This window comes from Artemia sp. Qi Xiang Cuo, chromosome 16, assembly GCF_049724085.1.
Source record: "Artemia sp. Qi Xiang Cuo chromosome 16, ASM4972408v1, whole genome shotgun sequence".
Taxonomy (NCBI): Eukaryota; Metazoa; Arthropoda; class Branchiopoda; order Anostraca; family Artemiidae; genus Artemia; species Artemia sp. Qi Xiang Cuo.
Genome location: NC_142809.1, coordinates 32131609 through 32156087, shown reverse-complemented (window position 1 = coordinate 32156087; position 24479 = coordinate 32131609). Strand labels below are relative to the sequence as shown.

The 24479-nt window shown below is 36.2% G+C and overlaps 1 protein-coding gene across 2 annotated transcripts in view; it reads left to right on the top strand.

Moving 5' to 3' along the window:
* The window catches only part of cert (ceramide transfer protein), a 124746-nt gene extending 100586 nt beyond the window's left edge, over positions 1-24160 (top strand). For both annotated transcript variants that reach the window (XM_089102155.1, XM_089102154.1), the window contains exons 5-11: positions 1252-1374; positions 11789-12096; positions 17783-17941; positions 18503-18728; positions 21337-21539; positions 23056-23191; positions 23932-24160. In XM_089102155.1, coding sequence (XP_088958281.1) covers positions 1252-1374; positions 11789-12096; positions 17783-17941; positions 18503-18728; positions 21337-21539; positions 23056-23191; positions 23932-24059 — 1283 coding nt within the window. In that variant the 3' untranslated portion in view covers positions 24060-24160. The remainder of the gene's footprint in view (positions 1-1251; positions 1375-11788; positions 12097-17782; positions 17942-18502; positions 18729-21336; positions 21540-23055; positions 23192-23931) is intronic.
* The last annotated feature ends 319 nt before the right edge of the window (positions 24161-24479 follow it).

The following is a 24479-nucleotide window of genomic DNA, read 5'->3' as shown; positions in this document are numbered from 1 at the left end:
CTGGAAACTTACACAGCCATACATACAAGTAGTTAAAAAAAGGAAAAATCATGAATTCAGTTGTTATTGAAAAAGACCTCAGTATACAGTTGTGCAACTTTTGATAGTAACGATCACCAGATTTAAAGAAAAGAACCTATGGCAAGAATTAGCGAAAACATAAGCTAAATCATATGGCACGAAACAGCTTGAGAAGGTATAGCTTTCCTATGAAGGCGTAGCTGTCTTTGGAATAAACAGATTGCTAACGTTTAAATTTTTAGGGACACAGGTGAAGCCAAATTTACGAATCACTTTTGTTTATTCGTTTTCTCGGATCAACGTGGCAGCAGTGCAAAAAGGTGGTACGGCTGTAAAATTTTGTAATTTTGAACAAGCCAAATGAAAAATGAAAGAAAATCGCTGTTTTCAGGTATAAATAGACCTAAAAAGGGTACAAAGTACAAAAATAGTTTTATTTTGATGTCTTTTGTATTGTAATTACACAATTCGCTTACACTAGGAATAAATAAGCGTGAAGAGGTAATTTTAGGTAACGAGAAAATCAATCAAGTGGAGAGCTTTGCTTACCTGGGTAGTATTACTAGTAAAGAAGGTGAATGCAATGAAAGTGCAAAAGGTACAATTCCCAAGGTGTAGCTTTTTTTTAGCTCGGAAAAGCTTGAAAAAATAGGAAGAAGAGTCTACGAACTAGGATTAGAATATCGGAATCCATGGTAATGACAGTAGTCAAGCTCTGAAACATTGGTGCTTCCAAATGCTAGGGAAGAGTTGTTAAACGTTTTCCAGAGGAATTGTTTAAGCATAGTCCTAGGTGCTTTAGGATGATTTGATTGACCGTATATTAAGATGCTAAAATGCTAAGGTTAAGATGCTAAGGCCACCTTTAATGAATAAAGGATGACGAGTTGCCAAAGGTTTTGCTTTTGGGCCCTCCTTCCAGGGTCAAACGAAAATAAGGTCATTCCTGAACGAGTGCGGAAGAAGTCATAAGAAATGTTTGAAAGTAATTTGAATTTCATGAGAAGGGAAAAGAGTGAAGCTTTGAACGGATTGGGACGGAGAAGGAGCGTGCACAACTATTGTGGCCCCAAGTGGCCTGGTACTACTGGCAGTTGTTAGTGATAGTAGTAATAGTAGTATATTTGCATCTTTTATATGTAGATTACAGATAGGATAGGGACTCTCTGAATGTTATAAATACGTTCAATTCAAAATACTAAGTGCTAAAATTAAATTTATTTATTCCAGTCGTAAAAGAGAAGATAGATGAAATGGAAACCTTTCGCGACCTACTTGTAAAACAGGTGGATTCACTTCAAAAAATTTTTGATACCTGTAAGGATGCCTTCAGCACAGAAAAAGATGGTGATGGTAATGTTCCCTGATTATAATTTTTTAAGCCATTTGTTGGGCATCCTCTATCTATCAATTTTTTTATTTTACCCTCCTTCCCCCAAATATGTATCTGTGCTCATTGTTCGAGAAGTTTTTTTTAAGAAACTTCTTGTTTTTTTTCTGTTTCTTTGCTCTTTATGTAAAGTAAAGTTTCAGCAGAATCCGTTCTGAGAATAGTGTGCTAACTCGGTGTAGACCAAATTCATTAACCCGTCCTAGATCCTTGAATTTCACCAAACTGTACTTACAACAATGTAACCCTTAGTAACTGTAAGTCTAAAAATACGTTTTGGGAAAAAACTTTCTAGTGAATAAATATCGTCGTTTAAAGCTGATTTGGGAATGGTAATTGCTATTTCTGTTAATCTTAATCGTAAAAATTTATTGCGAAAATAAAATTATGGGAACTTCGAAAAAATACTGAAACCCCTAGAAAATAGCGGCGCATTGAAATGAAAAGTGCATTATTGCAACCAAAATAGTTGAAAGCACTATATGGGGGAATAACTGTCCTCACCGTGAACAGTAAGGAAAATTTCTTTGTTGCATCGGTAGCACTAATATCTCTTCTTTTTTTTCTCAGTGGCCTTGTGGCAGTGGCAGTGGCCTTGTCGAGCCAGTGATCGTACAACGCTTATAGAGGACTCTTTTGAACGGAAATCGCAATATCTAGTACCTTTTTCAAATAAACAAAAGAGATTGAGCTGCAATATACTGGTATTTTCTGCCATTTTTCGCCAAAAAATATAATTTTTCGCCAAAAGAGAGTCAAAATGCCAGGGAATGCGACTTCTCAGATACCCAATCGATGCGGTTTAGGGTAAGATCTCAACTGGAGGTTTTGTTCCCCTTCCATCTTGAACACCGAGGAAAATGAGGTGAACGTCAATGCCACAGTGATTTCCGTGTTTATTCGTAAGTCATATGCTGTCTATCAGGGCTAGCAGGCTCGTGCCAAATTGTACAGAGATGCTTAATAGGCTATTTCAAAGCCCTTGATCATATATACGTGCTTTTTGAGAACTTATCCTGTTGACACCATCGTAAAGTAGGATAAGCCACTAGAAAAGGCAATTTTTAGCGCCATTTCTAAAGTTGAGAGGCTAGGAAGTATAAATGGGGTGCCGTTATAATCTTTATGGTCAAAAACCATTTACTGGAATTTTACAATTCCTTCTCTTGTTTACTCCCCCTCTCAGTCCCCGTAGTAAGTGGAAACTAAAAAACCTATTTGAGTAAAACTACATCTTGAAAAAAAAAACATTTGAATTTGATGGTGGAATAACAACTGTCAATTATGTTTTTCTTGATGGTAGATCTAATTCCGAAAACAATTTGTGCGGAATTTTTACAAAGAGCTCGAAATGCTGATGCATGTTGATAAGTTATTTTGTTTATTTCTCTTGTACACTAGCAGGACACTGGAACATAATAGGGAGATGTTTAAGAGGTCTTTTGAAAACTAATGCCCACATCTATATCCTTATTACAGGGCTTCTACGTGGTCAGTATTTCAACTAAATGTCACTATTTTTAAAACTGGCCACTATTTGTCGCTATTTTCGAGAAATGGTCACTAAAGTCACTTTTTTATGAAAATTGCGAAGTTTTTTTTTCCAAGAACTTGTGCTTCCTGGTGAATGCAAAACCGTTTAGAGTGGAATGATTTGAGAAAAAAAAGTCTCCTTTTTTTCGCACTGCGTGGCTTTCACTTTTAGAGACTGTTGCCAAGTAAATAGCCGGTCTCTACTCAGGTGGTTTTTTTTTTGTGGACAGATGTAATATTGGCAGCTGACAAGGTAAGTTCCAATTTTGATTTTCAACCGAAACGGTAAGGCCACAGCGCTTCTCATCATCTCTACTTGGTATAATTTCAACAACGAAAGACTTTGTTATTACTGTAGCATAAATGGATGAGGACTGTCTTCTTGCATCCCTTGGAATTGCTATTCTGTTGTTTTTTTTTTTTTTTTTTTTTTTTTTTTTTTTTTTTTTTTTTTTTATAAAGCTGTTTTACTTAAGCGAGAGCAGCTAAAGGGATTGACGACCCTTGCTATTGGAGCCCCGAGATAAGGCTATTACCTGATGTCATTTTATAAGGAGTTAGATAGAGATCAGTTTGTGTAGTATAATTGAAGTAATTCAAAGGTTGATCCCATTTGCCTTCCCCTTAAAAGTTTTTCATGCTTAACCTATTCTGTTCCTTATTCACGAGTTTCGATCTGGTGACACATCTGATCCCTCATCAAGTATAAAACTCTCTAAATAATCTTATATCTGTAACCTTGATGCATATAAAGATGGCAATTTTCATGGAAATAAGGTTTTTCTGGATCAATCCTGTGGTAAAGTAAAGATAGTTTTTGTTTTTGATTTACACATAAAATTGAGCTTATATTTTAATTTTCTTTTCTTTTTTTAGTGACTTCATGCGGAAGTGATACCTGCACAATGGGATGTGCAAATATTTGAAGGAATGGCTGTCAAAAGACGATCCCACTAGCCGACCCTATAAAGATTTGTGTACCTCAAGTGCTCAGGGATACTAGTGCATTTTCCTGCTTCTTGCTTATCTGTATACTGAGCTGCTCAAAAGCCATACAAGCTCTGGAGCAGCATGCTAGAACAGAAGGTCATCAGTGAAACGTGTGCAATAAATTAAATCCTTTGCAACTACGGATGGGAGTACCATCTCACGCTAACGTGAGAAGGGCATCTTTGCCTTCTAACTCTCACTTACCCTTTGTTTGTTTGAAGGACAACACATTGAAAGCTGAACTTACCTCGGCACTGAAAATTGTCTCATCGAATCTTCCTGCTGTATCTTTTGATGGTTTCGCAACTACCTTCCAAAAAATGTTTGGGGATGGGATGCCCAAGGACTTTGCTCTTGGAACTGGTAAGCTTGTATACATCATAGCTGACGCTTTGTCGTCTCTCTTTAAGAGGACGGTCTAAATGGTGCCTACTACGTTATCGAGTTTGATGAGGTGACAAACGAAGCTAGTAAGAAAAAGCTTCAGGTTCGAGTCATATTCTTGTCTGAGAAAGTGGACAGGGTTGTCAGTCGTCACTTAGCTATCTGTTTCATTGGTCATGCAAAAGCAGAAGATTTAAAAAGTGAGCTTGTGCAGGCAATCGATGAAGCCAATTTAAGCCTCAAAAACCTTGATAGGGAGTGACCGCGTTTGGCGCTTGATGAACTGTGAAAAAGTTCAAATAACGAGATCACAGCAAAGGATTATTAGATATTGGGACATGCAGGATCCATGTTATCCATAATGCTTTCCAAAAGGGACTAGAAGCTTTTGTGTTCGATGTTTCACAGTTGATGATCACAGTGTACTATTAATTTCGGGGCTTTATAAAGCACGTGCCCACCAGATGGCTTACACTTGGCCCAGCTTTGTGAAGGGTTCTCTTGGAATGGGAACCATTGATTGAGAACTTTCTGAATTTATTCCCTAAAAAACGGAAGAATTATGAATTAGAACTCGTATCTGTTTGTTATGAACTCGTGCAGTTTGTTGGGACAGTGCTGACTACTTCACAGAGTTCACTGAAAAATTTCAGTGCGATAAACCACTGATCCGTGTCTTGTCTGCGGAGCTAAGGAAGGTCATACTAGGGCTGTCTGGACGGATTTTGAACGAAAAAGGTGTTGAAGAAATGGCTAAGAGGCTAGATGCTAAACTATTCGAGGATTCGTCAATTATCAATGGCCTAGTGGACATCGTGTTGTCTTATGGTTACCTGAAAGATGTTGAAGAACGTCATGAGAAATTTTTCTTGATGAGAGTGCGTTAACACTTCAGAACTTCAGCTTTCTGCTTGCTAAAAGGCATCTCCTTGAACAACGACTCTACCAGACTCCTGAAGAGCTTCAGATGCTTTCATCCTACAGAGAGAAAAACAGCGAGAAGTTCGAAAGATATTGGCTTTATAGCTTCGAAATTGCAAGTTGGTGTCTCAAGATTAGATGTTTTGGATGACGAGTGGAAGCTCATTCACCTTGAGAAGGATCCAAACTTGGTTGCTACGACTAGAGTTGACGAATCTTAGGTGAATTTGATGTGTCGTGAAGATTCGTTTAGGAAATGTAAGTACCAAAATCTAGCATGTGTTGTCTAAGTAGTACTTTGATTATCTCATGGAAAGAAGCGAAAACAAACACAACGAGAAAGACGTGCGTCATAACAAAAGGTTGCCGACAGTTTGTTAAAAGAGGGAGTTGATATAATAAAAAATGGATCGACCTAAATAATCTGGAAGAAATCAGTGTCCCCCAGCCTATCCATAAGATATACATTGAGCTTGTCAAAAAACGTGAGAAAGCTCAAGAGGGGGCTATAAGAAAGAAGTGAGAATCTGATAAAGAAGAAGTTAAACTGCTGTAACAGCTAGAAAAAAAGAAAGGAAAAATTGTCGAATCTGCAGGTAGACCTACAAACTCAACGAGAAAGATGTGCGTCATAACAAAAGGTTACCGACAGTTTGTTAAGAGAGGGAGTTGATATAATAAAAAAGAAATCGACCGAAACAATCTGGAAGAAATCAGTGTCCCCCAGCCTATCCTGGAAAGTTATCGGGCAATAAGAGATGAATTAAACTGTCATATCAACGACGTTTCAGCTACAGAAAAAAAATTGATAACATTCACAAAGAAAAGCAAACTCATCACATCGCTGCTGAAAAAGAAGTCTAAGGAGAACTGATCTCATGCTCGGTGACGCCGTTTAGTTTTACATGTATCTGAAGTTTTTTGTTTTTATCGTTCCTATCAAAGGTTCCTTTTTTGCTGTAATTCATTGTTCCTTCATATCTGAAGTAAATAGAAATAAACGATGAAGATGTACTTCTGACCTTGTAAACTGATGTTATTTTGGTCACTATTTTCGTGCCATAAGTAACTTTTTCAACTTTTTTAGAGTGGAAAAGTGCGTAGTAGCCGTAACTTTTATTTTTCTTTATAAGACAGTTTCAACCATAAGTTCTCCAAAAATGTTGACGTACAAGAAGCAGGAATAATGAAAGTATACTTTGTTATGAAAAGTTCAAAACTATTTTCTGCGCTGCGGCACAAATATTGTAACTATACACCTAAAATAAATTTAATGTATTTTTTTTCTAAAATTCTTGTTTACTTTTTAGAGATTCATTTCATTAGTTGTGCGTTTCTTGGATAAGTATGAGTCGTGTTCTAGTGCCTAAGAAATGTTCGTCTTGTATTTTAAAATTCTGCTCTTCTCAAGTCTAACCCTTTAGAATCGTTCAAAAATATTGCACCAGACCTTCCAATTTGCTAGAAAGAAGCGGGAAGGGTCACTTCCTAAACCTGATGCCTACAAGCAATCCAAATCCTTTTTTATGGAACTTGCCGTGCCAATGATTGAAGAACATGTACCTTGAAATGATTCAGGGAAAAGTATCAAGTGCCAAAACAGAGTTTTTGTACTTTCGCTTTCGGCTCCCAATGCAATACCCCAGAAACTTCAAAGAAGCTAATGCTTTTCTCTTTATTATGCGGTTTTTGCTTTTTCATTTTTTGCTTTTTGTAGTAAGCTTTTACACTTAAAATGGGTAAAAGCTTGTCTTTATTTTGTGTTTTTCAATAATATGTAAATGTACGTTTTCTTGAACCTATTAGCATCCATTTTCGGTAATATTGCGATAAAGAAATGTTTTGGTTGATTTTACTGATAATCCACCCAACCAAAAAGGTTTTCATTTCAAAGGAAATGGTATTTTCGGTTCAATTTTGGTGGAAAAATCAAATGGAAATTAGCTCCAAGAAAAGTTACCTGCTAAATTTTATCTCTCGAAGCGCAGCAGCAGTCTCAATTCTGGTTTCAAGTTAAATTTCTCATCTGCACTGATCTGTCCTAATATATTGATTGCCAAATCTTGAATAATTACAAGACGTTTGATTTTTGCTGTCATGTTCTGTGTTACCTCCTAACTTAAAAACGTAACTGCTCAAAGGGAGTTTACTGCAGGGAATACGCTATGATCTGGGGTAATTGAAGACACAAAGATTTGTGTTGCTTAGGCAACGCGAAGTGCTGTAGCAACCTTTGATTGGCTTCGCCGACAAAAGTGTTTATGGTACCACATTCTCGCGGAAACACAAAATCTGCAGCATAAGAAAAAAAACGGAAAAAACGGAATGTTGATCCCGCAACACAGTTATTCTACATCTTGCACCCCTGAAGTAACTACTGCTACTGCTACTAACAACTCATCGCAGCACCAAGCCGCCTGAGGCCAACACAGCTACACACGCTCCTCCATCCCAATCTATTCAAAGCTTACCTCTTTACACCCTCCCAAGATATTCTCGTTTCCTTTAAATCTTTTTTTACGACATCCTCCCACCCCAACCGAGGACGACCTGCTTTTCGTTCAGCCATAGACGGTTGGCCGAAAAGGACAATCTTTGGCATTATGTCATCCTTCATCCGCAGAACGTGCCCTGGCCATCTCAAACTTTCTCTGATGATAGCCCTAGAGAGTGGGATTGAACCACACTTTTTGTACAACCTACTGTTTGAAATACGGTCAGCAAGCCGGGTAACCAGAGCAATCCGTAGGCAGTTTCTCTGGAAAACGTCATCAAATCTTCATGCGATTTTCGGAGTACCCATGCTTCAGAGCCATATTTGACCACTGTCATCACTGTAGCTTCCAATGTTCTAATCTTGGTTTTCAGACTTATCTTTCTATTCTCCCAAACTGCGAAAAAACACCCAGAGCCTGGCCTTGGCTATTCTACTTTTAACATCTTCGCTACTCCCACCGTCTTTACTAATAATACTACCAAGGTAAGTGAAGCTGTCCACCTGATCAGTCTCTTCGGTACCCAACATCACCTTTTCATTTTCACTTATTCCTAGCCATAGTGACTTAGTCTTCTTAACATTTATTTTCAAACCTATTCTAGAACCCTGAACTCGTAAAACCTCAAAAAATTCATTCATTTTGCTCACACTTTCATCTAGGATGCTTAAATTATCAGCATAATCTAAGTCCATGAGAGTTTTTCCTCCCCATTTGATTCTGTGGTCTCCCATTGCCTTTCCTATCCTTCTTAAGACAAAATATATCAAAATGATCCATATTAAGGGGGATAGAACACAACCCTACTTAACTTCAGATTTAATACGAAACCAGCTTCTAACCTCATTTCGTACCTTAACCGCAGCAGTGTTAATCTCGTACATAGGACTAATCACTTAAATCTATTTGTCTGGTATACCATACAAGGATAAAATCTTTGCTAAAGTTCTTCTATCAACAGAATCGAACGCTTGCTCATAATCTATAAAACTGAGGACCAAAGGTGTTTTATAACTCAGGCACTGAAGTAACTATAACATTTTATTTCATCTATTGCAACAGATCTTAAGATCAGAACGGACTTTTATTGCTACTCAGTCATATGTTAAAATTATCTGTTTTATTTACCAATGGTAGAAAGTGTTGCAAATTCAAACGGGAAGTGACGGCATATAAACTGAAGAAGGATGGGATATAGGCTAAACTCGATGGGATATAAAAGGAGTATCTAAGGATATTACAAAACTCATCCAAGCACTTAATGCGTGCGGTGCATTTCCCTCCCATTGAGGGTGTCGGGGTGGCTTTGATCCCTCCCGAAAATGTGTTGTCCACGATCACGTACTCCGTCCACGAGTAAAAAAAAAATTCTGTACTATTTTCTAGGTGGGATTAGGGTTTTCAAATCTAAAGGAAACAGTGTTTCTAGTAGTGCTGAACGACCAACGGCTCTTAAAAGCAAGTGACAATGGTCGAAATAAAATATGATTTTAAGAAATAGAAGATATTCTTCAAGTTCATCTTATTTACTAATTTCCTTTATTTCTTCGTGTGATCGAGAAAGGGGTGGGGATATACTCTTCTGTTTTGCCCTTCCTTTTTTTGCATTAGCGTGAGTTCTTAAGAAGCAGATTTCAACCTGGCAAAGTAATTGACTGAAACTATCGTTGTAATGCTAATGTTATTTCAGAATTTAATAAATGAAAATACAGAGAGAAAGGCAGGTATAATATTTAAACAAAGCGGTGAAACAAAAAAATTATTCAATATTAAAACAAATAATAATATTTGTTATTTAAAGGATACCCGTTTGTCTCCCTATGTTTTTATTTATTAAATTCTATATGATTGGCAAAAATTACATAAAATTACAAGTTGCAAATAACTTTTATACAATGACACTAACGAAAACAATGGATTCATAAACATTATCTTCACAACAGTGATTACTAAACAGAAATACTAGATTTCAAACAGTTCGTGGTAACGAACTGTAATTAAGGAGCGATTCGGCTCAATAGTCCCAAAAAACTACCCAAAATTCATTAAGTTTAGTTTTATCTATCAAAGGCTACGAGCCTGAGAAAATTTGACAGATTTTCGAAAAAAGGGGGAAACATCCCCTAAAAGTTAAGGAATATTCGAGAAAATCACACCGTCAGATTCAGCGTATCAGAGAACCGTAGTGTAGAGGTTTCGGGTTCCCGTCTTCAAATGTGGAATTTTGCATTTTTTGTCAAAAGAAAGATCACGGATGCATGTTTATTTGTTTTTTTTTTTTTTTTTTGTGGGAATCGTATAGAACCAATGGTCCTAGAATATCTGGAAAGAGCTCAGTCAAACGGAAATTTAAAGTTCTAGTGCCCTTTTTAAGCGACCAAAATGATTGGAGGGCATCCAGCCCCCCTTCCACGCCTCTATCTTACCTAAAGTCGTTTGATTAAAATTTTAAGATAGTAATATTGTTCAGCATAGTTGAAAAGTTCAAATCTATGCCTTTGGAGATAACATGACCCCCCACAGTCCCTCGAGAAAGGTCTTTAAGTTATGAAACTTTCCCATTATTTACGTAGGCTATAGTCTTTGTTATTGGGAAGTATGCACAAATTTTTTGGTTTGGGGGGGGGGGATATTCTGCTGGGGGATTTTACGCGGGAAAAATTTTGCATTGGGAAAAAGTGTCCGGGATTGAACTTTTCAGGGAAATTTTACATTGGGGGTATCTGTCAGAATTCCTATACGAAATTCTTTATATTTGTCTTACTTTCTCTTTCCCACCTCACGTTTACATGTGGAGATGTTACTGGTAACTGTCTGGGATTAATTTTCAGGGGGATTGAATTGTCTAAAGTATCTTCCCGTGGAGGGGGAGATGGATTTGCCGGCATTATTTAAAAAACGATCAGAAATTAAATAAAAAACAAGTTTTTTTTCAACTGAAAGTAAGGAGCAACATTAAAACGAACAGAAATCATTACCTAAATAAAGGGGGGTTAACCCCTTTTTAATACTTCGCTCTTTACGCTGAAGTTTGTTTTTTGTCCCAATCCTTTAAATACGACTCCTGAAACAGAACAGTCGTTTAATTAGAAGAAGCTTTTTTCGATAAAAAACATTAGAATACTAAATATATATATATATATATATATATATATATATATATATATATATATATATATATATATATATATATATATATATATATATATATTATATGTATAGAGAGAGAGAGAGAGAGAGAGAAAGTTTGTTCGCCCTTCATTCCCTTTTGGCTCGTAAAATGGCACTGCAACTCATGATTTCCGTTTGAATGAGCCTCTCCCTAAATTCTAAGATCGCTAGCTTGACACGATTACTTGGCGATGGAAATGTCTTTTGAGAAAGCTAAAGTACACTTGGACAGAATATCGGTGAAAAAAAAGGAAAATTTGAAATTTTACAGCCTCGTAGTTAAAGACCTGAAAATTTTGCTAGGGAATCCAGATTGTTAACGTGGAATTCTTGTCGACGTAACTTTTTTCGGGGTGGTTGTCCTTGCTTCAAAAGCTATGCAAATCTGCTTGTGCTATTTACTTTTTATAGTAAATCTTAACAAATTTCACGCAAACTGGAATAATTTAAAAAATTAGTTTCTTTTAATGTATGTGTTGGTGCTGACGTCCTTTTTTTTAGTTTCGGTTGCTATTTACATGAGCCTCTCTTTTTGGACAAAAGAAATATATAGCGCCTGTACAAAAACATTCCATTAGAAAAAAATTCTGTCCGAAATGTTTTGTCCTAAAAATAAGGATCAATACAAAATAAAAATAATTAATTGGCCGACTGACTCTAGTATGCATAGCATATGCATATATTATGTCTTACTATGTCTAGTATATAGTATATGCATATGTTATGCATAGTATATGCATATGTTTTAATCTTTGACATTTTATCCAACGGAACTTTCTTGCATTAAAATAAAATACCACCAGTGAATTCTCTTTTTGAATTTTCCCCTCTGTTTGTCTTTTGTGATGTTGGTGAAGCTCACCATTGAATTGTGCATTTACAGCTGTTGAAATTTCGGGCTCAGAATCTCCTAAATCCGATCACAAAATGAAAGAACAACTTGCCGTTGTCGCTGCACAAGCTTTTAATTTCCGTGGTGAGGCCTTAACTTTTAAAACAACATCCGCTGGTGTTCTGATTGCATTGCAACACTGCCTTGATATCATTTCACAGCGAGAGGATCTGTGGAGAAAGAAACTAGAAAAAGAAGTGGAGAAAAGGAAGAAAATTGAAGAACTTTACAAAGGGTCAATTGAAGAACTAACAAAGCAGAGACCCAAGTTAACTATAATGTCTGGCCCAGATTATGAAGTAAGTAATATTTCCTCTTCCTTTATAACTTTTAAGTCCTTTAACAAACTGATACTAACTATATCCAAAATTTAAGACAGAGTTTTGTATAGGCTCCAACTCAGGGTATCCCAAGTTTATGAACTCACTAGCAGGGTTCCAAGCTGGATCTTATGGAATAACAAATGTTACTGAAGAACTCGGTTTGTCTACACCTCAACTGGTATTCTAACTGTTGTTTGACTCAAACCAAAAGGAGCGTATCCTGAAAAGTTCTGAACGAAAAAGTGTAATGCTCCTTAATAATAGGTTTAACTCCTAAAGATTTCAACGCTCTTTGAAAAGGGCTTAGTACCCCCGAGAGTCCTCTAAAAAGTCTTCAGGTGAAGCTTTCTGGTATATGCAAACTCGGATTCAGCCACTTAACCCTATTTTGCAAAAGAGGGAAAATCAGAGAGAATGGGGAACTTCAGAACTCTCAAGGCGACCTTCTAGTGACAACCTAGAGGATCCAGGAAGAAAGGTTGTCCCTAGAACACCCTACGCTGCACATACCAGTCAGATTCCTGCTTTTTCAGCGCATTCCTGCAATCCAAGCTGGAAAATGTACTGACTTTAGCGAGATACCGCAGAGACTGAAGACTCTGTCTCGATCCGCTAGGTTCCTCTGAAGGCAAACGAGAGTCTATAATATGAAGTGGATAATATGAATGTTTGATTGTTAGACACTTATTTTTTAGTATCATAAATACTTTCAAGAGAAAAAGATTTATACTAAGTAACGACCACCGTGAGAGATTGTAAAAAAGAAGATTGGACCAATTAAAAATTTTTATACCTAGTAGACAATCTTATTTTTCAGTCCCTCTCTAACTTTTTTACTATTTTCGTTCTTTTTGAGTGAACGCCTGACGATCGTTCGATCATTGATATTGCATACATTCCATGAATTATATATTTGAGTTCACTTATATAGCAACTTAAATGACGGGATTTTTAATATTGCACTGGCGAGCTTTTAGAATACCAAACAAAGTTCAAGCAGTTCGTGAAAACGAACTGTATGTAAAGAACAGCCTGTGCCAGGAGTAACTGTTTATATTTTATGAGAAGTGGGACGACCAGTCATGGTTCGGGTAAAATATGTATCATTACTTCTACTGAAAGTGCCCAGATTGTTGGAAATTAACTTTTATCTCTCTTGTCAAAAATAAAAGGTAACAAGCAACATTTTGAAGGAGTTCGACCCATTACAACTACTCTCGTTTTCTCCTAGTTATGTGAAAGCTTTTCAGCTGAGTGGTTGAAAGTAACAATAGTCCCAATTTTTTTTTCCTTTTCTTTCCAATAGAACACAAGTGGTTAAATGCATAAATGTTTATTTTGATACTCTTTCTTTTTACAATTATATGCCCCAGGGAATCCTGATAGCCCAGTTTTGTTCGTTTTGTTCCTTTGATATCCTGGAAGAGATATCAGGAACAGATTAATTTTTTAAGGTCAACGATTTTAACAGATAATTTTCTTAGACTCCCTCTTTTTTACTCGCTCTATCTTCTCCCAAATATTGATTAGCACAACATAGTAGTATGCAATTATTGGATGATACCATCTCATGTGAATTAAAACGAGATTACCGTATTAATATACTTTTTGAGAATATTTCTCTCATTTGTACATCCAATCTTTGAGTAGGTTTGTCCTGCTTGACATCCTGGTATCTCCTAGGAATTTTTGGAAGAGTAGAGGTAGTCTTAAAAAGATGCCGAAGGAACATTTTTAGGTAAATGTTTTATATCTCCCTTCTTCGCAGAGCCAATCTGGTCACCCTTGAAGAAAGGAGAACAAAAATTCCTTACGTTTTGCCAATAGTGCCTTCCATAGCCCCCGGGCAAACTCCTTTTCTCTAGTTATCCCCCCTCTTACACCCTGCCTCTCTCGTTCAGCTTCAACAAAGCAAAACTTTTTACCCCAGTTAAATTCTTTACTGTAAGATATAGAAGAACTTTCCTCCCGTGTATAATTGATATATTAAATAAGTGAATATCCTCCTACTCTTTCCTCCCCCGCCGACTTTTTACTATCTTTTGTAAACTTTATTTGCTAGTTTTGAATAAAATATGTTTTTGCATGGTAATTTTTTTTATAAATTCCTTACAGACTTTTGTCCCCTGGATTATAACAAATAAAATAAACCATCCCAATAGTTACTCTCTCCCTTGTTATTCATAATATATTCCTCGTTTACCCCCTCTTTATAATTTTTCTTACTGGTTTAATTTCGTAAATAGCGACCAAGACCACGGTGCATTTCCATCATAAATACAAACAACCAGTAGAAACAACAGGGAATTTTTTCTTATGACAGTGGAAGATTCCACTGTCTTAAGAAAATATTCCCTGTTGTATCTACTTGTTGTTCGTATTTATGGTTTAATTTCTTTATAAATTTCACTAAATTTCATTATTTTTAATCTTTTTGACATGTTAACTTATATTCATAACATGTGACTCCTGTGGTAGTCACAAATGAATCTTATGCTATCAAAATCTCAAGCACAAATGCTAAATGACATAGTTCTATGCATTATAAATGCATACCAAAATAAATTAATTATTCATGTTGGATAGAGTAATATTTGTAATATTACTAAGCATTATTTGTAAATTGTTCTTAATTTAAAACCTTAAAAAGCAATTGCCCTTACGTGCACCTTCAATCCTCATTATTTTACTGATCATACAATTATAAGAATGTGAGAAAGCTGCTTGAATTTGGCTACTGAAAAAAAAAACAACAACAAAACTTTATCCGACAAGTTGACGCCATTTTGTTAACAGAGTGTAACACATCCAAGACAGGGTGATGAATTATTTATGATTTATTTTGAGTAAAATAAAGTAGAGCAAACCCTTCCCCTTCAAAATATGTTCACTCTTTCTCCAGCTTTAGTTGCGGACGAGAGTTTGGCAGCAGGCAAGGAATGACAGCAGAAGGAGGAGGAGGCAGCAGATAGAGGATATGTTAGAGAGTGAAAATTGTTCAACTCTAACCCATAAAAGCTAAAGATCCTATTTCGATTACCGCCCATTTTGGTAATATAGAGGTTGCTTCTGCTGAAAAGCTTGTATATCTCGACTTACCGATTGCGTTTGCTGTTATGTCTACGCTAAAATTACTGATCTCACACTTCTATTAGAAAGTTCGCAAAAGGCACCGGTATGCTAGTTTGTTGTAAACATCTGTACATCGTGTTGTCCTTGCAAGGCTTTATTGCGCTTTTGTAATGCCAAATTTTTTGGTGGTCTCTCCGTTCTAGATTGTTCTGATAGAAAAGGACAAACGTACAGTCTGTTCAACGTTCTTCAAATATGGAAAATACCTTTGGAATCTACCTCTGTGGATGAAGGACATGTGTGTCTCAGAAAAATATAAAATAGCGGACCCCTTTGTAATGGTTAGCGATAGTTGTTCTCCGATCACTTTTGACTCTGGAGAAGGGCACTAGAAATTCTTATTTACAATCGAATGAGCCCCCTCCGAAATTTATACGACCATTCCTTCCATTAAAACCTTATATGCCCCCAGGGCACATTTTACAACACTCGCCCCCAGATTCCAGGGGGCTGTTTTATCCCTGGAGTTTTGTTATATTATCTTTTATCTGTTTTAAACAAGATGGCTATATAAAAAATTCTATTGGATGCATTTGGGGTAAACAAGGTTGGGAGGAGGGGGGGCTAGTCGCCATTGGATCACTTTTGACTCTTAAATGGGGAATTAGAACTTTCAATTTATAATCATTTGAGTCCCCTACAAAGTTTTTGCGGCCATCTCTTCCATAAAAACCTTAAATGCCCCCACGGCATAAGTTGTGACCCTTCCCTGGGATCTGGGGGGGGGGGGTATGGTGACAAAGAAGTTTTTGTTATCTTATCATTGAACTATTTCAAACACACTGGCTTTCTCAAAGTTTTCATTGGATGCATTTGGGGGAAAGAGTTTGTGTGTGTGGGGGGGGGGGGGAGGATTGATGCCTTCCGTTCACTTTTGACTCATAAAAATGTAATTAGAACTTTCAATTTACAATGAAATGAACCACCTTCGAAGTGTATGTAAGCACCCCCTTACATAAAAACCTTATACGCCCCGGGACATAACTCAAAACACTTGCCACAGGGACCTAGGGGGTTGTGTTTACCCCGGAGTTTTGTTATCTGATGTTTGAACTATTTTTAAAAAAAATGGCTATCTCATTTGTATCGGATGGGTTTGGGGAAAAGGGCGTGGGGTGAGGGAGTGGGCTAGTTGCCCTCGGATATCTTTTGACTCTTTAAAGGCGAACTAGAAGTTTCAATTTCCAATCAAATGAACCCTGTTTGAAGTTTATACAAGCATCCCTTCCATAAGAACCATATATGTCCCCAGGGCATAACTTACAACGCCTGCCCCCGTGCCCTGGGGGGTTGAATTGATGCCGGAGTTTTTGTTATCTGACCTTTGAACTATTTTTAATAAATGAATATCTCAAAATTTTTATCGGATGGGGTTGGAGAGAAAAGGGCATGGGGGGAGGCTATTTGTCCTCCGATCACTTTTGACTCTTAAAAACTGAACTAGAACTTTCAATTTCCAGTCAAATGAACCCTTTCTGAAGTTTATACGAGCATCCCTTCCATAAGAACCATATATGCCCCCAGGGCATAACTTACAACGCCTGTCCCCGGGCCCTGGGGGGTTGTGTCGACACCGGAGTTTTTGTTATCTGACCTTTGAACTATTTTTAACAGAATGGCTATTTCAACTATTTAATAGAATGGCTATCTCAAAATTTTTATCTGGTTCATTTGGGTAAAAAGGGCGTGGGGGGATAGTTGCCCCTCCTATCACTTTTGACTCTTAAAAAGGGTACTAGAACTTTGTATTTCCAATAGAATGAGCCCCCTCTGATGTTTATAAGATGACCCCTTCCATATGAAGTGCCTCTGAAAAAAAAAATAATAATAATAAAACATTGGAGCCATATCCTGTAACTGGAGATTAGTGACTTATTATCTAGTGATTGATTATCTAGCAAATAGTCACGTATGCATGAAATTGGGAGGGGGATTCAAAAGTACAGGTAGATAATGAAAAGACATAGTGAATTACATGGTTAGTCGTAATAATCTTTAAGATTATAGGGGGTTTAAAGATTATTAGGATTTACCACATAATATAAATATTGCTGTGAATGTCTGAAATCTGGTTAATGTCGACATTCACCAGTGAACGTCCAAAATTCCTTTTTCTCTTCTTGGATTCAATTAGCTTTGTGAATCAGCTTTTTCAGTCTTATGCTAGCTTTGATAGTAAAATTTAAAGTTAGGTTAGGTTAAATTTGGTTATAAATCTCAGAAATGGGTTAAACCCTAACCCAACCTAGCCTGCCCCAAACCTTGCATAAAACTGAAAAAAGTTGACTGACAACGGTGACTAAATCCAAGGAGAAAAAAATGTATATCGGACATTCACCAGTGAATGTTGACATTCACCAATCTCGGACATTCACTGTAATATATAAATTTATATATACCTTTGTTCAAAGTTAAATATTTTTAGTTTTATTTTCAGGTTACAGTGGATTTATTGGAAGTATATCTAAATTGTGAATTTTTCAAGCATGTGCATATGTTAATTTAAAAAATAGCATTTTTTTTAATATAGGAGGGGCCGCACAGTCAAATTGGCGAAGAGGAATTTTTCGACGCAGTAGAGGCAGGGCTTGATAAACTGGATCAAGAACAACTTTACCTTGAGAAATTGAGACAAAATTCCGTATCAGAACGACAGACTAAGGCAGAAACTCACAGACTGTCTAGTGAGGTAAGTATCTAGAAATTCAGAGGATGAACGCTTTCCACGCTGACGTGGCTATTAATATTAATTAACCAGTTCCATGGTGCCAAATATAAAAAAAAAAGCTCATGAGTTTATCTCTTCACCGAATTTGTTAATAATTTCTTATTTAAGATTTGACTTACTGGAAGTAACTTACTACAGTAACCCGCACCCATACTAGCCTGTTATACGAAGAGAAAAGGGTGTTTAGAAAAATTCTCTGTAAAACATCGCGAGAAATAAAACTACAGCACTTAGTTGAACCTCGGCTTAAATGGAATCAAAAATGGTTTTGGTGGGGTAACTTCTCAGGGTGACTGTTCCAGAAAAATAGCCTGCTCTAAACAAACCTTTTTAACTGCTCTCTCTCATGTGTGCTTCCTACTTGTTTGAAAGATTTTTAATGTGGACTGCATGCCACTTTTCATTCTCTCATTGTACACTTGCTTCTCTTTTTTACAATGTGCACATGCTTCTCATATTCTCCTTTTACTCCTGTTTCTCATTATATCATTCTATTTACCTTCCTTACTTTCGTCATTTCAGATTGAAAAAATTACAATGGAGCAGCTGCAATACGCTCAATCAGGTGTAGAAGATGGTGTCTGGACCTTATTTGCTGAAGATGGCGAAATGCGTATGTATAAAAGAGAGGAAGAAATAGATGGTCTGGCGGTTGATCCTTTAAAGGCTGTTCACACGGTTAGAGGAGTAACAGCTCGAGAGATGTGTGAACATTTTTACAATCCAGATGTGAGGTTTGAGTGGGAAAGTAAGTGCGGATTCCCTGCGAGGGGAGTGCTACCATTTCGACTGACCGTCACAAGCACTAAACGTCATAACATCTAAGATGAAAATCCGTCAGAAGCACTAACCGTCAGGACATTGACAAAAAAATTTATAAGTCTATATAATAGTAATAAGTATATAATACTTTAGAAACAAATTTCGGCTATATATTTGCACATCAGGGGGTGGGAGTAAAGCATAGCATATATTAAATACGGAACCTAACCTAAGGTACCTTTTCCCCCCTAAACCCCAAAAAACTAAAGTTTTAAAGTTTTAGATGATATGACGATTAGTGGTTCTGACAGATTTTTTTGTCGATGTTATAATGGATTTAGTCGATGTCCTGACGTTAGTGCTCCTGGCGGTTAGATGTTATGACGCCTTCCCCTTGCGAGGTTTATTTTATTCGTTTCAACTTATTTTCTAATTATCAGCCTTTGTTTCTTTCCTATTCTTTCTTCTTTTTTTTCTCCCTGTAAAAATTTATTTTAAAGCAACTTACAAAAAATAACAAACAAAAGGAATATTTAAAACTGCTTTTTGTAAAGTTATCGAAATTAAAAAATATATATTATAAAGTTATTGAAATTAATTCGGAATTGATAAAATTATTGAAATTAGGTGATGAATATTAATTGATTAATATTAATATTGCTAAATTGATTAATATTAATCGAAATTAATAATAATGAAATTAATATTGAATCAATGAAATTAATAAAATTATGGAAAGTAATCATACAGTTATTGAAATTAATAAAAAAAAATCTAATGTAAAACCTGCATGAAAAATATTGGAAATTTGTCTTTTAGACCCCCTGACACTGACATTATAAGTTTCTGATTAATCTGAATAAATCTTTATTTCCAGCTCAAAAACCATATAATATCATGCCATAATTTTATAAATTTTGTACCATAATTTTATTTACTTTACCCCCACATAAAAATTGTCTTAAATTCAGCCACGTAGTAATTATAGCTTTTCTGTCATTTAAAGATGCAAAAAAGCTGCTCTGTGAAAAGCTGAAGAATCTTTCCACTCTTCAGTCAAATATAAAGGTCAGATACATCTACGTGTTTTGGATACGACGATATAACCATTTCTAGTATTATTATAGTCAGATTGGTGAAAAGTTTGTGATTCATAGGATTTATGTACTGAAGTTAAGAGAGAGAGAGAGAAATTTATTAACAAACGAAACAAAATAACAAGAAAAAAATACATAGCAAATACTACAAATTTCAGTCAACAACTCTGTCCCTAGAGACCTCGGTGCGATCTGTTTTAGGATCAATTCTTAGTATAATTGTTTTTAATTTTTAAATATGCATAACTTCTCAAACCTTCATTAATAGTAACTAACTACTTAAATACACATACAAAAATACTAATTTACGTTTCGACCATCTACATTAAATAAGTGGAGAGCAGTCCCTTTACCCAGGGCCGTTCAAAGAGGGGGGGGGGGATCGGGGCAAGCTGCCCCAGGGGCTGTAGCTGGGGGTGACACCGTGGCTGGAGCTTTTTTATTTGTATTTGAGTCGGGAGGGGGCATTGCAATTAATTTTGTCCCGGGCGCCACCAACCCTAGGAATGACCCTGTCTTTACCCATACATACTAAAATAGAATTCTTTAACTTGAAACACTAACTCAGATAATATCTTCGGGCATATCTAACCAACATTTCAGTCCTACATACCTAAAAGAAAGGTAGATCGTATCGAAAGAGCAAAAGATGTTTAGACATTCTGAGTGTGTCTAGTTGATTAATTATGGACCTGGCTACCTAGCGGAAGCATAATATTAAAGATAGGTCCCACATTACTATTCATAATCCGATACATTAGCTTTACTTTACTGTCAAGCACTGGCACCATTCTCCCTTTTTCATACATTTCTCTGCAAGGGCGGATCCAGGATTTTTTTTCGGGGGGGGGGGGGGGTTACTAATTTTCGACTTATTTTCGACTCGGTCAAAAATTTCGGGGGGGGGGGGGTCAAACCGGGTACCCCCCCCCCTGGGTACGGCCTTGTTTCTCTGACTGAAACACAGTTCACTTGTACACCTTTAACTATACTAAACACTTTTCAAGCAAAGATCAAGCTTTTTGTAACCTCCCTCTTTTCACTTCGCTCTAATGAGCGAAGTGAAAACTCTAATGAGTTGGCAGCTGGACAATAACTGGACAAAATATTATCTGACAGGGGAAACATTGAAAACTGATTGTTTTGGGACCAACTCTACCATCTATGAAACCCTTTTTTACGGAAAGCAAAAAATCTCAAATTTAAATTAGTATTTAGGTTGAAACTGCTAAAAATGTCTTAATTTGTTCGCTGTCGGTTGAAAAGGGGTTCCAGGTGTGGACCAAAATATACGGTTTATAAGTTGTTGTTTTTTTCACTACTTATACTAAATATTTTCATTGTTTGTCTTTGTCTATTAATTGTAACACGTATAAAATTTATAGATTCACTAAATACTCATAACTAAAATATCATCTTTGTTCTGATGCATCTTTCAGGCTTAGGAGGGCACAAACTAGGCACAATGTTTTTCTTTTCATTTTTTCAATATTCTAGCCACTTTGGAAAAGATGACGGTTCTTGAAAGGGTGTCTGACGATGCGTGTGTTGTTCTGCAAGTCCACAAAAAGGTGTGGCCTGCCACTCAAAGAGATGCTCTATTTTGGTCCCATTTACGAAAAGTTCCAAAGGACATGTGTAGAGATGCCCATGATGCCTGGATTGTTTGTAATAATTCTACTGAACATCCAAACTTTCCGGTGAGACATTACATTTTAACCAATATTTTGTAGTTATAAAATAGAGGAACGTAATACCAACATATCTACCCGGACAAAATTTATCTGGGGATGTTGCAGATGGGGGGGGGCGTATGGTTTGAAAACTCGCTGTTTGTTTTCGTTTGTAATAATTTTACTGAACACCCAAACTTTTCGGTGAGACATTACATTTTAACCAGTATTTTGTAGTTATAAAATAGAGGAACGTAATTCCAACAAATCTACCCAGACAAAATTTACCTGTGGATTTTGCAGAGAGGGACGGGGGCTTATGGTTTGAATACTAGTTGTTTGTTTGTTTTTTTTCAGAAAAGCAGCCGTATTCTCTCCTATGTTAAAAGATATTAGCATAGAATTAATTAACGCATAATTCATATTAATAATAAGTAACCTTTCCGATATCCTGGTGAAATGTGATTCCAGGTGACGTTGGGGTATTAACTATAGGTTGATCAAGGTTCCAGTGGATCCATATAGATCAAAAAAGAAGAAGGATTTAGAAAGAATTTATGCTTCATTACGCCATCTTTGGCGTAACTACAATTACGCCATCTATGCCGTAACTGCAACCACGCAATCTTTGGCGTAACTGCAATTACGCCAAAGAGCTTGTCGGACGGCACGCATAGTGAAGAAAAGCCGTAGCGTATGCTCTATTGTCAGGACCAGGGAAAAAGCAATTTGTACTGTCTCCCCACATATAATTCGAAGTATCTTAAACCCATCCTCTCTACTTAGGAAAAAAATAATGAAATTTCAGCTTGATTTCCCAGCGATGAGACAAAGACAAAACCGTGTGAATTTGCAAAACTAGGAATAAAACTCGTCACAATTTTAAGTAAACTGAATGATAGTAATGGGAAATAATCTCTTGGCTTCAGGCTTCAGGAACCTGTATATAATATCACGGAATGGTTTTCAGAAAGAGTAATTCACTTGCTATTACCGACATAAACCATTATATAGGAAGATTAAAACAGAAACTATATCGACGTGGGACGTCAGGAATCAGGAAGAAACATGCGGTAAAATGCTACTTCGAATGCGAAAGACGCTCTGAGGGCACAAAGACAACATTGAATGTCTAAAAATTAATAATTTTTAATTAAAATCAGTACAATACTTACTGTAACAGAGTTGACTAGAGGTTATTTTTAGAGTTTACAAGAGGAATGCGAAACGTTTTAAAACTTCGCACCGGGCCGAGATCAAAAAATTTTGGGAAACGCTCCAGGCCTCAATTCAAAACCACAAAAAAGGTCTGCTTAAACACACCTAAGTGTTCCAGGTTAGTGTATTTTTCTTTGTCTCATTGATAGTTGAAATATTTTGAGGAACTGAAATAGACGAGAAACTATCATAAATGGGAACTACTGTAATTTGGGAGGAAGGGGAAGAGATTTTGTTCCGAAAGTAACTTGTTTTTGTTATCTCTTGGGTCAGCCTGATTGTCTAAATTAAATGGAATCTGTTTAAATATCATGTCTACTTTCAGAGCAATAATGGAAAATTTATTCGAGTTGGACTAACGATTTGTTTAATGTGTCAAACATATCTTGATTCACCCGAGGAAAATGGGTCACCACCTAAAAGGGATAATATTACATGCAAAATCACTTATTGCGCCGTTGGTAAGTTAATTTTTTCTCTCTCTTTCTCTCTCTCACTCTTTCTTCGTTCTTTCTTTCCCTCTCTCTCTCTCTCTCTCTCTCTCTCTCTCTCTCTCTCTCTCTCTCTCTCTTTATCTCATAATCAGAAGTTTTTCCGGTTATGATTTATGCTTTAGAACAGTAGTTTCCAAACTAAATATACACGTCCCCGTGGGCACGTTAGAAAGTTTACTCTAAAGAGTATGTACTCTTAGGTAGCTTTGTGTTGTTAGACTCTTCCTCCCTGTTCTCGCTTTCCTATCTCCCTCTCTTTCTCTCATCCTTCCCTTTTCTATGTCTATCTGTCTTCCTTCCTTTTTTTCTTCTTCCAATATGAAAACTGAAACTTCCCCAACAACAAAGAATGTCTCTTTAGTTTTTTTTAATTATTTTTTTACAGTTGAAGGTAGCTCCCATGCTTAGAAAAAAAAATGTAATCATATTCGCGTGCAAATTTAAGTTGCATAACCTCACTTTACTTTCTTTTTGTCATTCTTGATTGGTTGTGAGTCATAGATTAGATTATATATATATATATATATATATATATATATATATATATATATATATATATATATATATATATATATATATATATATATATATATATATATATATATATATATATATATATATATATATATATATATATTGAAATTGTGTATAAACAAGCTTGCTTTCAAATATGCAGCAATTCATTCTTTCAATTGATTTTCTTTTAGTTAACCCTGGCGGTTGGGCCCCGACATCTGTGTTGCGAGCTGTCTACAAAAGAGAGTATCCGAAGTTTCTTAAAAAGTTTACCCAGTATGTTTTCGAAAAGTGCAGAGATACGCCTGTATGTTTCTAGTCTTCTTCAGTGCTTTTAACCTTATGATTATTTTTGTATTGGGTCGTTTCGTCCTTTTTTAATTATTTTTATCGGTATTTTTGTATTTGCAATCTAAATAAAATAATGCGTTGCTGAAAATATATTGACACATAGAAACATTGCCGTAATTAAAAGCCCTAGTCTGAGTAGTGACCTACTTTTGAATATCTGCACCTGTTATTGCAAAAGCTCTGCAAATTCACCAGAAAGTCCGGGTCAAACAGGTTTTCCAGGATTCCTACTGCAAGAATTCCTAACGTGATATGCAAGATTTATTAGGTAGCTTAAATGAATACCAAATACTGTAGAAATAATATTGAAATCTGCAATCAGGTAAATAGTCACCACATACTGAAAAGGTTCACGGTATTAATTCGGGTTTGTTTAATAAAAAAAGGA